At 38.3% G+C, this 14,122-nt stretch overlaps 1 protein-coding gene across 3 annotated transcripts in view; it reads right to left on the reverse strand.

Moving 5' to 3' along the window:
• LOC119529634 (broad substrate specificity ATP-binding cassette transporter ABCG2) overlaps positions 1-14,122 on the reverse strand; it is a 91,953-nt gene that overhangs the window by 31,646 nt on the left and 46,185 nt on the right. For all 3 annotated transcript variants that reach the window (XM_037830230.1, XM_037830231.1, XM_037830232.1), the window contains exons 6-8: positions 7,843-8,000; positions 2,889-3,040; positions 1,354-1,458 (exon numbers count right to left, since the gene is read on the reverse strand). In XM_037830230.1, the coding sequence (XP_037686158.1) occupies positions 1,354-1,458; positions 2,889-3,040; positions 7,843-8,000 (415 nt within the window). The remainder of the gene's footprint in view (positions 1-1,353; positions 1,459-2,888; positions 3,041-7,842; positions 8,001-14,122) is intronic.

Here is a 14,122-nt window from a genome sequence, read left to right on the forward strand (position 1 = left end):
CTGGTAGGTTTGCACAGGTTAGTGTGAAAGAGTGACACATCCCAGAGCAATTTCGGCAGGGAATAAAAATATATATGCAGGGCCCCCCTGAGGAGCTGGGAGAAAATGTGGAAGTGTTGGACTTCCTCACTTAGGCTGTTGCTGATATTCGCATAAACACTGAGGGCTGACAGTTTGGTATGCCGAGCCCCCTGTCTTGGGGCCTGCCCTCAGGAAGCTTGTTACTGCAAAGGAGAGGCTAAACTTGCTTATAAGGCTGCCTAAGAGTCTTCCCCTGAGTGCCTCTTTGTTGCTCAAATGTGGCCCTCTCTCTTTAGCTAAGCCAACTCGGCAGGTGAACTCACTGCTCTCTCCCCTATGTGGGACCTGACTACCAGGGGTGTAAATCTCCCTGGCAATGCAGAATATGACTCCTGGGGATGAACCTCAATCTGGCATTGTGGAACTAACATCTTCTTGACCAAAAAGGGGAAGCAGAATGAAACGAAATCGTTTCAATGGCTTAGAGATTTCAAATGGAGTTGAGAGGTCACTCTGGCAGGCATTCTTATGCACTATGTGGGTATCCCTTTCTAGGTTTTAATGAATTGGAATAGCTAGAAGTAAATACCTGAAACTATCAAACTCCAATCCAGTGGCCTTGACTCTTGAAGATGATTCTATAACTATGTAGCTTACAAGGGGTGACAGTGTGATGGTGAAAACCTTGTGGTCCAGTGTATGGATGGATGAGTAGAAAAATGGGGACAAGGACTAAATGAAGATTGGGGTGGGATGGGGGCGATGATTTGGGTGTCCTGTTTTACTTTTGTTTTTTATTCTTATTTTTATTCTTTATGGTGTAAAGAAAATGTTCAAAAATGGATTGGGGTGATGAAGGCACAACTGTATGATGGTACTGTGAGCAGTTGACTGTACACCATGGATGATGGTATGGTATGTGAATATATCTCAATAAAACATAATTTTAAAAAAATAGACTTCTTAGCATGGGGAGTTATAATTCTTAATACAAAAAGCTGGTCCTTGTCCTTTACTATGTGAGAATGCATTAATTGCCAAGTTCCTTATTTCAAAACACTATATAAACAATAAGCATGTTTATTTTTTAATGGAAATTCCTCCCTACAATTGATAGTAGGCCCATTTATAAATTAAATCATAAATGCCAACAACACTTATGGACCACAAAACCAATACATGTTGACTGCTATCAGACCACTGCATTGACATAAATTCACAAAGCCTTGTTTGAATGAGCCACCTCATTGCCAAACTGTGGCCAAATTCAATTAGGCAAAAAAATCTGTGAATCTAAACTTAAAAATCTGTAAATCTAAGAGAGTTGCATACCTTCACTGTCTTCTTCTGTTCTGTTGAATACCACAGCAGAAGAGTCTCCATTAATGACATCCAGGAAGAAGTCTGCAGGGTTATTATACGGCTCACAATGGTAACCTACAAAAGAAGGCAAGCCAGGTACACAGACTTGATGGTCTTGGAAAATAAAGAGGACTCACTTTCAGAGGAAGAAAATGACCAGCTAGAGGAGAAAGAATTTGTCAAGTGATCCCTTATCTTCTTTCTTCTCCCCTAATTTACCCTATTTTCTTATATATTCAACCTCACAATATTTCAACAATTCTCTGTCTCCTGGGGGAAAAACAAAAAACAAAAACAGACTCCAAATTGACCTTGGACTCCTAGAAAGTCATACATTAGTGCTTGGTCCTTACCCTTCATAATTCATGAGACATGAAACAGCTATCGATATGCCGTGATGACCATCAGTACTTCATCAAAAATCTAAATATAGGTCCAAGAAAAAAAAAGGTGGAAAAAAAATAGCTGGGACTAATGCTTCTCAAAGTAAGGCAAAAAGGAAAATGCAGCTTAAGGCACAGCAGGGTTACGCTCAGGGAAGGCCCATGGTACTCAACTCTCTCAGTCTACCTAGGGACAGTCTGAACAGCAAAGACTGCTTCTCCACCTACCAAATTTGGAAATCCAAATTATCATCTGCTATGCTGCTACAATTCCAACATATAAAACAAATCACCAGAGCAGCATTTCCAAGAGAACCTGGCCAACCCAGAGCCCTTGAACCCTTACTTCAATTTCTTGTGTGGCAAGATCATCTGAATGCAACTTGGCCTATAGTCTGACTCTCCCTGGACCAAGGGAGGCAAGATTATTTTAAAAGGATAGAAGCTAAATAAAAACAAATTTAGAGTGAGAGAAATGATCTTTTAATATCTCATAACCAGATATTTCTAAAATGAAGCAGACTGCATAATGACCCATGGAAAATTACACACTTCCATTTGAAAGGGAAAGAATCAAGCATCCAGAATTATCAGAAAAGTTGGCCCATCAAAGTCAGATTTATGATTAGCCATGCCAGTGACTCACACCCACTCAGACCTAAATCTGCAATCTAATGCACCTAAAAAATTAATTTACATGTCCATGAACCCTCATCAAGGCAGACCGACATTATGTACAAGGGAGAAAAATGATAAAGCCTGATCTGTTATACAGTCAAGAAGACAATGATTTGAGGGTATTCACAGACTTTTCCAAAAATGTTCAACTGACAGAATAAGTGCATGTGAGGCCAACACATTAAATAGTGAACTTTTAGGAAAAGGGCACCAAACTGGGAAGCATACCTATACACACATGCAAACCTACTCAATTAGGACAAGAAAGAGACCTAAGCAAGAAGCAAGTGCTGCAAAACGAAGACAATTCTAGCACAAACTGACCAGAGATGTTTTGGAGTACTGGAAACTATGGTACTTCCACCCAAAGATTAAACAGCACTCCTGTCCACCCCCTTTGTTCACTTTCAGGATGCTATTACTGCATGAAAAAGTCAACCATACCCGCTGATGCAAAGTACCCCAAGGCCTCTGAAGCAGGCCCATGGAACATTAGTCTTCCTGAGGCCAGTAAGGTGAGGCTATCAAACAACTTGAAGATGGAATAACGAGGCTGATGAATGGAAAAGATGATTGTTCGTCCCTGTTTAGACATCCTAAAATTAAAAGTGAGAAAATAATGAGCCATTAAACATCTGGAGCATCTGCATGTCCTGGAAAATACTTTAGTTCTGCCTTTAGATCATTTGTTCCTGAATCATCTAGATTTTCTATTATTGATTGTTCATGTCATATTATCTACCTTATAGGTAAGGAACGTAAAATTCAAAGACTAGGGTTTCTTCAAATGTAGTGCATGGACAGTCAAGAATCAACTAGATTGAAGCTTAAAATGCAGATTCCTGGGCATTCATCCCACACTCACTGAACTAGAATCCTCGGCAGTTGGTCTGGCGAATGCATACTTGTTAACAAGACACCTGGTAATTTCTAAGCACATTCAAGTTTGAGATCTACTATTATGGACTAAATATCAAAACAATGGTCTTATGCCCCATTTTCACTGCTCATTAGTCTTCTGGCTCTTTAGGAAGTGGTCTTCTTTCTACTGCCCTAATAATACAGTTAACATTATTGAGCACTCACTATGTTTCTGGCTAAACACTATCTGTTACTCCTGTAATTATTCTTGTAAATTTTGTAAATTTCTTATAAAATCTTATAAATTTTCATAAGATTATTATGAATTGGTACCAGTATGATTGTCACCTTCATTTTACAGATGAGGCTTCCAGATGGGTCACAGTTAGTAGGTTAGCAGAATTGGGGTTTTATGCAGGATCTAGTTCAATGGCCAAAGAAGAGCTAAACTACCCTTTCTCAGGAATTACTGCTTATGGGTGGAAGAAACAAAGGCCAAAATTAGTATTCAAAAGCTGTTTTAAAATATATTATGAGAAGAATCACTTAAATTTCTAAGCACTTTTTAACCACCTACTGTATGCTAGCAGTTTATACAGGGTTGCCCTGGCTGGAAGAGGATCAGGCCAGTAGATAATTTGAATACAATATGGAATTTAACAGAAGTAGCTAAGGGTTGCTTTTCAAGCAAAATAGGAGGCTATAACCCAGCCTAAACATATCAAGGGGACCAACAGGAGAAAGCTCAGTGAAGAAAGAGAAAGGGTACTCCAGGTAGAAGGACCACAGCAAACAAAGTTTGTCTATTCATAGTGAAAAAGTTTGTCTATTCGGGAAGTTACAAATAGTTCAGAGTTGTTGCAGAGCAAGGTGTGTGTGTGTGTGTGTGTGTGTGTGTGTTGCCTGTGTGTGTTGGAATTGTGGGGATGCATAGAAGCTAACTAATGAGACTGCAGCAAAAAACAGTCCAATGATGAACCCTCTCACTCAGAAGCTGGAACTTTAATCAGTAGGCAAAATAAGGAGCAGGTAAGTGATTTGAAGCTGGGACATGGATTTGTGTTAGAGTCTTACTATTCAAAGTTTGGTCTGAGTACCAACAGCATCAGTCTCTCCTGTTAGAAACAGAATCTTAGGCTCGATTTTGGAACTATGGAAACAGAATCTGCATTTGAACAAGACCCCAGCTCATTAGTATCACAGTAGGGCTTGAGAAGGGCTGTGTTAGAGCTTTCCAAGTATGAAGAAGGATCCTTGGGTGGTAACTAGGTAGAAGCATAAAGAAAATATCTACAGTATTCCATGTTGATTCCTCATTCTGTAAGGAACACTAACAGAGTTAGAAAAAAATATAAAAGCCATGGATGTACTCTCTAACTGAATCTGAACTCCAGACCCATTACTCAGACCTTAACCTATATGTATAATTGACATCTCAAACTTAGGTTGTCTAAAATCACCCTTTCTTCCCAGTTTCCCTTTTCTTCTTGTCCTGGCATTAGAGACTTGCTTATAGAGGGCATGGAGATCAGAGAAAAGTAGGGCAGTGATAGGAAGGGAATGTGCGATGGTTAGGTTCATGTGTCAGTTTAGCCAGGTGATGGAGTCCAGGTATCTGGCCAAGCAAGCACTGGCCTAAGCATTACTGCAAGGACATCTGTGGCTGGTCAGTAAACCAGAAGGTTGGCTTATTAAATCATCAGTCAATTAGCTGCAGCTGTGACTGATTACATCAACGAAGGGCATGTCTTCCAGAATGAGAGAATGCAATTAGCTGCATTTAATCCAATCAGTTGAAGAGTTTTAAGCAAGACAGAGGATCTTCACTTCTTCAGCTAACCAGCAAAGCATTTTCTGAGGAGTTCATAAAAGTTGCCGGTTTGTTCCTGAGGAGTTCATCAAATACATTCATCGAAGTTGCCAGTTCCCTGCCTGAGGATTTCATTGAACACTTTCATTGGATTTGCCAGTTTGCTTCCTGCCCTATGGAATTTGGACTCGTGCATCCCCACAGTTGTGTGAGACACTTTTATAAAATCTTATATTTATTAATATCTCTTGTTGATTCTGTTTCCCAACAGAACCCTAACTAATGCAGAATGCTATGTCAAAGCGATGTGCTGGCAGCTTAAAGAGTGCGATGGAGGAGGGAATCGCAGAAGTGGTAGACAGAGAAGTAGCCAAAGTGGTTGGGAGACTGGTTTCATTAAGCAAATAAGTTAATTGACTGAGCAAGTAAGTAAAAATATTGAGAGAATGGGAGCCAAGTTTCTTATTGTCTAAAAAGGCATTTACAAACATGGAAGGGGTAGAGACTAAAAAGAACAGACTTCTTAGCAACTGGAAATATAATGAACTCATGTGTTTTTTTAGATATATATACACTGACAGATACAACAATAGTTACAGATGTAGGTGTGTCTTCTATATTAAAAAATACACAAACACATGTACATGTTTACTTCCTGACTCTGAGCAGATCTAGAAGCAATGATGCACTAAGCAGAGAGTACTGAGCAACCAGATCTTGGTTTTCCAAATATTCACTGTGCCAGAAGGAAACAGGGCTCCTTGGAGAAATACCTGGTACAGGAAAAGTAGAAGATGAGCCTGGAATGTCTTGTTGACCATGAAGTAAAGAAATGCTTGAAAAACTATAGGGACATGTCAAAAAACACACATACGCCTGACTGAAGGGGCTCTGTAACTAGCCAAATCAGGGTTCATTTAATCATAAAAATAACAATTATAATCCATGAAATTGAACAGGAACATGAGCAAATATGAATAAATAAATTGAGAAGGAAAACCTTTTCCTTACAGTGGAAAGCCAACAGAAATATGTAGAAAGATGATGGAAATAGAATATCACCCACTGGCAGCCATCAGACTAGTAGCTGATACAGGCAGGAGTGGTCAGCGCATGCAGTGAGGAATGGAATACTGTCATAATGCTGGTTATCTCCCCACAGAATACTAATCAATTACAAAGGGAAAAATAGTGATTTGACTGTGGCAACAACCAGCAGATACCACCACAACCAAGCGATCAAGGTTAACAACACCAGTCATGGGAGAGGTCAAAATCATGCACCTTTGTCGTGAGGCACTGAGCAGAGCAGAGCGTGACTACTGCGGTGTCCGGGCCAAGAATGCATGGCCTGAGTCTGGTCACGAAGACGTATCACATGGACCCAGGTTGAGGGTCGCCCTGCAAAATGTACTTTCCAAGACTCTCAAGGACATGGGAGACAGGGAAAGACTGAAGAACAGTTTCAGATTAGAAGAGACTATAAAAGACATGTGTTCCTGGAGAGGATCCTGAGTAGAATGGAAAAAGAGACATTGCTGGGATAGCTGGTGACGTCTGAATGGAGTCTACTGTTGATAGGATCAGTGCTGACTTCCTGATTGGGAGGTTTATGCAATACTAACAAAGGAGCGCCCTTGATTTTTGGAGTAATGGAGCATAATGTCAGAAAAAGACTAGTTGGGGAGGGAGAGAGGGGTGAGAAGGAAATGTGGTGAAATGGAAACAACTGGGGAATCCTGGTGAGGGGAATAGGATTTCTTTATACTATTCTTGTAATTTTTCTGCAGGTTTGAAACTATTTTTAAAATTACTTTTAAAATTAATTTTTAAAAAAAGATTCTCCAAACTGAACTTTTGATATTTCTCCTCTAAACACGTTCTTCTCGCAGTCTTCTTTCTTGATAAAAGGAAATTCCATTCCTTTTACTCCGCTCTCCCAGTTTTCAGGCTCCAAATCTTAGGAGCCATCCTCTCAATAATCACATCCCAGGGTAATTTATTAGCTAATCGTGTTGGTTCCATCTTCAAAACATATCCAGAATCCAACCATTTCTTACCACTTCACTACCATCCTAGTCAAAGCTATCATCATATCTCAACTGAACAGCCCCCTTACTGGCTTCCCTGCGCTCACCCTTGCCCAAATTAAGTCTTTTCTCTACACAGGTGCCACTCTTCTTATTTCAAAACTCTCTAAGGGCTTTCCATGTCAGCCACAGACAGTGAAAGCTATAGTTCTTACAGTGGCCTCCCAGATCTACACAATCTGCCTCACACCCAATTCCATCTCATGTCCAATTCTAACCATTCCCCACTCCTCCTAGGTCAAAGGGTTCCAGATCTTTGGTCTCCTTGATGTTCCAAATACAAGAGGCCTCCTCTGTATTGGGGCCATTGACCATTCCCTCCAACTAGAACTCCTTTCTCCTAGATATCCAGGTCTCACTCGGTACAGCTCAAATGTCGCAGCATTGAGTACTTCCCTGATCAGCTGTTATATAAAATGTACACCCTTCCACACCACAGCCATCCTTCTCTATACTCTTACCCTGCTTCATTTTTCTTGGTAACACTTACTGGTTCATTGACCATTTCCCTCCAACAGTGAAGGAAGACTTTTGTTGTGCTAACTGCTGAATCCCCTGCACCAAGAAAAATGCCTGCTACGTAACAGATGCTCAGATATTCATGAATAAAAAAGGATAATGTTCCCAGAACATCTACCTCTTCAGGAGCAAAAGGACTGTATCTGCTGTACTTGAATCTAAACCAGTTGTGGGCTCATCCAAGAACAAGATAGAGGGATCAGTAATAAGCTCCATTCCGATACTTGTCCTTTTCCTTTCTCCTCCAGACACACCGCGGATGAACTGTGTTCCAACCTGAAACACAAATATCATTATTAACAACAACCACAGCTACTATCATTTGGTGAGTTCCTATTACATGCCAGCTCTGTATGACACACTTTATCTCATTATTCTTGTTTATTCTGAACAGCAAATAAATTCACCAGGTAGGTTTCTCGCTTATCAGGTAAGTAAACTAAGGAACAGCAGGGAGCTAGTAAGTGGCTAAGCCCCATATAAGGCCTTAAACCTGTGCTTTTAACTGTTCTTTCATTGTTAAAAAGTCAAAAGAGCATGTTTTTTGACTTTCAGGGATGTAAGTCTCCTGGGACATGACTCCCAGAGATGAGTTTGGCTCTGGCATCAAGGGATTGAGAATGCCTTCTTGACCAAAAGGGGGAAAAGAAATGAACAAAATAAGATTTTGGTAGCTAAGAGATTTCAAATAGAGTCGAGAAGTCATTGCGGAGGTTACTCTTGTGCAAGCTTCAGTCAGATATTACAATTTCCCGTGGTATGTAAAGCCTCAACCAACAGTATTCCTGAAAACCCTAAAGAAAACCCAAGGGTCTATCTAAGGCTTTATAAAAGTTTTACTTATTAAGTTTATTTCCCAGAAACTTAAAATCTCCAGATTGTTCCTATGACAGAGATTGGTACCCTGAAACTTAGAGGTACCAATCTCTCCCAGAACATCAACCAGTTCTATTCCCCTACCCCATAATGTTGACACCACTTTTCAACATGAAGACGCTAAATGGTCATTGCTCAAATATCCCTGAAGATTGAGAAAGCGATCAAATGAGAAGGAAGAGTTTTAACAGAAGTTAGGATTTAACAAATGATTATGACTACTGAATCATTATATAGATATCTCTTTTTAGTTTCTAGAGTACTAGAACAGCTAAAAGGAAATACATGAAATTGTGGAACTGCAACTCATACTATACTTTGACATTTACTCTATTACTACCTGTTAAACTATATCTTGAAATTTATCACTTTTCTTTATATATGCTATATTTCACAATAAAGAATGTTTTAAAAAAAGAGCATGTTTCTTTTCAAGTCAAATATTTAGTATTAAGATAATAAGTTGAAACACTGAAAGATATGATATAAAGATGCAATGAAATCACAATCTAAAAAGGGTGACATAGGCAGAAGAAGAAAAGGTAAAAGTATCTATTATTTATTTTCATTCTTACCACCAACACCACCGCCACCATCATCATCATCCCCCCAACACATACACAAAGTCCCAAGGAAGACTTACACAAGTATGGGCTTGGCAGCTAGGAAAATCCACTTTCTATCACACCACATTAGCACGTCTTACATCACACAAGGCTTCTCAAATTGATCGTGTCTGTACCCCAACAGAATTCCTGACTCATTCTTTCAGCCAAATCCAGAAGGTGGGATATTCTGTAAGGCAACTGGCCCAGTCATTTCAAATTAGGCAATGTCTTTGTGTGTATGCATTTGGGGAGTCAAGAGGCAGGAAACAATTCTTATACTAAGAGTCTTCAAAGATATAGCAATCAAATGCTACACATGGTCCGTGATTTGATCCTAACAACAACAGAGCTATAGAAGACATTTTGGAGACTATGTGGAAAATGTGAATGAATATAGGCTCAACAAAGATGGTATTGTGAGCAAATGTCCTTATTTTTTCTACCAATGCATAATAAGTATTCATGGGTGAAATATATTTACAACTTTTAAAAAAATACTTCAGAAAGAAGATGAAGCAATTATGGAATAAAAGAGGTTAACAAATGGGAGATCTATGTGAACAGTACAAGTAATCATAGTATTCTCTCTATATTTCAGCTGTGTTTAAAAATTTAATGAAATGCAAATGTACTATTTGAATCAATTAGATAAATCAATTCTCAGAAGCCAGGAACTGTGTCTTCAGATTTTCCCCAGAAATCCAAAGAAGCAACTTAGGGCAATGACTGATTAAAGGTGAAAAAAACAAAACAAAACAAAAACAAAAAACAAACAAAAAACAGATTGGAAGAAAATACCTTACTGGAAAGACAAAACGAAATGAACGCAGCCAAACCAAAGGACACTCAATCACTCAAAAAATGAAAGTAAGTGCTAAATGATGTCATCACAGAGTTATTCTCGTAAACAAATACAGTTTTGAAATACACTTTATATAAAACATGGTCAGAAAGATTCATATGAAGCAGCAGTCAGTAGAATACTCCCATTCTTCATTGCCTTTAAATAAGGGACACCACCGGAAATTAACAATAGCTATCGAAATCCAAAACATTCATTTTCACCTACAGCTTCAAAGGTTCTCTCAACAGATTTTCCCTACTTATTATGCAGTTGTCGAATTAACTCATTCTTCTAATTTCTTCTACCTAATCCTCAAACCTACAGTAGCAGAAATTACTTTTGTCACTCTCACCCACAACTATATCCCTGAAACCTAGAAGAGTGAGAGTCTGTAAATAAATATATTGGCAGAAGAAAGGAAAAGAGAGGAAGGGAGGGTTAGAAGACAAAATTGCTAAAGGAAATGTTATGGAAAAATAACTCAAATACTACACAAATTAAAAACAATTCCCAAGGAACTAGAAAAAGAACAGCAAACTAATCCCAAAGCAAGCAGAAGGAAAGAAAGAACAAAGATTAGAGCATAAATTAATGACATTGAGAACAAAAAACAATAGAGGGAATCAGCAAAACAAAAAGTTGGCTCTTTGAGAAGATCAATACAACTGACAAACCCTTACCTAGACTGACAAAGAAAAAAAGAGAGAAGATGCAAATAAATAAAATCAGAAATGGGGGGGGGCAATACTATCAAACCCACAGACATAAAAAAGATCTTAAGAGGATACTATGAACAACAGTGTGTTAGCAAATTGGGCAACCTAGATGAAATGAACAATTTCCTAGAAACATATGAACAACCTATATTGACTCTCAAAAATTGAAGACCTCAACAAACCAATAATAAGAGATTGAAATAGTAATCAAAAACTTCCCAACAACTTCCCCTCCTGGGTTACTACTGATATTCTTACAAACATTGAGGGCTACCAATTTAATACGCCGAGCCCTCAATCTGGGGGCTTGCCCTTATGAAGCTTGTTACTGCAAGGGAGAGGCAAAGACTACTTAAAATTGTTTCCTAAGAGTCTCCCCCAGGGAACCAATTTGTTGCTCAAAGGAGGCCTCTCTCTCTAAGCCCACTTGGCAGGTAAACTCACTGCCCTCCCCCCTACATGGGACATGATTCCCAGGGATATAAGTCTCCCTGACAACGTGGGACATGACTCCTAGGTATGAGCTTGGACCTGGCATCATGGGATGGAGAAAAATCTTCTTGACCAAGAGAGGGAAGACAAATGAAACAAAATAAATTTTCAGTGGCTGAGAGATTTCAAATAGACTTGAGAGGGCATTCTTATGCACTATATAGATATCCCTTTTTAGTTTTTAGTGTGTTGGAGGGCATTCTTATGCACTATATAGATATCCCTTTTTAGTTTTTAGTGTGTTGGAATGGCTAGAGGGAAATACCTGAAGCTGTTGAATTGCAACCCAGTGGTCTTGATTCTTGAAAACAGCTGTATAACCATGTAGCTTACACGGTGTGACTGTGATTGTGAAAACCTTGTGGCTCACATTCCCTTTATCCAGTGTATGGACAGATGAGTAAAAAATGAGGACAAAAATTAAATGGAATATAGATACCAAGGGATGGAGGGATGGAATATTTTAGGTGTTCTTTTTTAATTTTATTTTTATTTTTGGGGGAGTAAGGAAAATGTTCAAAAATTGATTCTGGTGATGAATGCACAAGTATATGATGGTACTGTGAATAACTGATTGTACACTGTAGATGATTATAGGGTATGTGAATATATCTCAATAAATCTGTATTTAAAACAAACAAACAAACAAACCTCCCAACAAAGAAAAATCCAGGACCAGATGGCTTCACAGGTGAATTCCACCAATCATTCCAAGAAGAAGTAATGCCAATCCTACTCAAACTCTTCCAAAAACTGAAGGGGGAGGAACACTACTTAACTCATTCTATGAAGCCAACATCACCCTAATACCTAGCCAGATAAAGATACAAGAAAAGAAAATTATAGTACAACCTCGCTAATGAATATAAATGTAAAACCCTTAAAAAAAAATACTTGCAAATCAAATCCAAAAGAACAAAAAAAAAAAAAAAAGAATTATATACCACGATCAAGTGGGTTTTATTCCAGGTATGCAAGGGTGATTCAACATTAGAAAATCAATTCATGTAATACACCACATTAACAAATTGAGAGGAGGGAAACTACATGGTCATTTCAATTGATACAGAAAAGGCATTTGACAAAATCCAGCATCTTTTTTTTTTTTTTTAGCTTTTATAAGGGGGATTTATTAGGTTACAAGTTTAGCATTCTAAGGCCATAAAAGTGTCAAAACTAAGGCATAAACAAAAAGATACCTTCACTGAAGAAAGGCCTGGGAAATAGAACACCTCTGTCAGCTGGAGAGGCATTTGGTTTCTGGTCCATTGCTCTGGGGTTCTGGTTTCAAAGTGGATTTCTCCAAAATGTCTCTCTTAACTTCTCTCTCTCAGCTCCTGTGCATCCATGCTTATTCTCTCAGGGCATTTCTAAGTGTCTGGGGGTCTTTTTACCTTCTTCAGGGCAAACTCTAGGCTTCATCTCTTAGCTTAGCATCTCCAAAAGGCTTTCTGTCTGCATCTCCAAGTGTCTGGCATCTTTGCCTGCCTTTCAGGTCTCTTAAGGAATCCAGTAAACTAATCAAGACACACCTTGAATGGGAAGGGTCACAACTCAATGGAAAAATCCTAATCAAAAGTTCCCACCCACAAGTCTGCCCCAAGATTGCATTACAAACATGGCTTTTTATGGGGTGCATAAGATACTCAAACCAGCACACTCTAGTTCAAAAGTGTTTTTATTTATCAATGTTTGCATTCATCCTTGCTATGAACATATATATTATAATACTAAGACAATAGTAAAGAATAATAATGTGTTCTAGATTTTTGAGTTATCATTCCAAGTTACTTTCTGATTGATTCAAATCTTTGTGATTGGAACTGCATACAAAGAAAATTAGAATATGGCAAACATTAGATTTTCAGCAACAATATCTGCTGCTTATATATATGCAAGAACCAATCTAATGAGCTAATCTCACTTCACAATACTTTTTACAAATTCAAAACTCAGTATACCCATTTTACTTCATACTTTGTACTGTTATCCTACATAACATCAACAGTAAGTCTTGTTGAAAACCTTGAGTCTCTGCTGAATTTTGTGCTAATGGGCAACACAGAGTATTTCATTTTCCACTACTAATTTCCTGATGTGAAATCAAGTTGCAGATGTTTGTAAATGGATTTTAGAATTTTTCTTTCCTCTGCATATGAAAATTAATGCTAAAGGAATGAGTGATCACTTTCATGCCTGCATTCATGACACTGACAAGAGTTTTATAAAGTGTGAATTCTCAATTGCCCTACAAATGTGGGCATACAAATAAAGGATTTTGTGTGGTTTTTCATGAATAACATCTCCAACATGAAGTATCTGGAAATTCCTCAAGAAGCTCCTTCATCTGGTAAAGATTTGTCTACCAATTGGAGCAGTGGAGAAAGACCCTCCAACTTTCATTAAATGTATAACATGAGTTCTGTCACATTGTATATCATCAGATCTTACTAAATTCTTTGCCACAAAGGTGACATTGATATTGATTCTCTCCAGTATGAACTGGTTTATATTGATGTAGAAAGAATGATTTAAAAGCTCTATCAGATTGATTACAAATAGTATTTCCTCAGTGTGTGAGTTGTCTGGTATGTTTAAAGGATAACTCAAGGACTGAAATCCCTTCAATATTCAAATCATTTATGGTATGAGTTCTCTCACATAATCTAATAAGTGAACATTGACTGAAGCCTTTCACATATACCATTCATAGAGTTTCACTCAATTTGAGTTCTCTCATGTTGTCTAAATTTATAAAAATAAACTAAGTTTCCCATGTAGATGATATTTTTATGGTATCTTTCCCCTGGACATTTTGTCATGTTTTCTAAAACCAGAAGAATGGGTGAAGGCTTTCTGACA

This window comes from Choloepus didactylus, chromosome 3, assembly GCF_015220235.1.
Source record: "Choloepus didactylus isolate mChoDid1 chromosome 3, mChoDid1.pri, whole genome shotgun sequence".
NCBI classification, from domain to species: domain Eukaryota; kingdom Metazoa; phylum Chordata; class Mammalia; order Pilosa; family Megalonychidae; genus Choloepus; species Choloepus didactylus.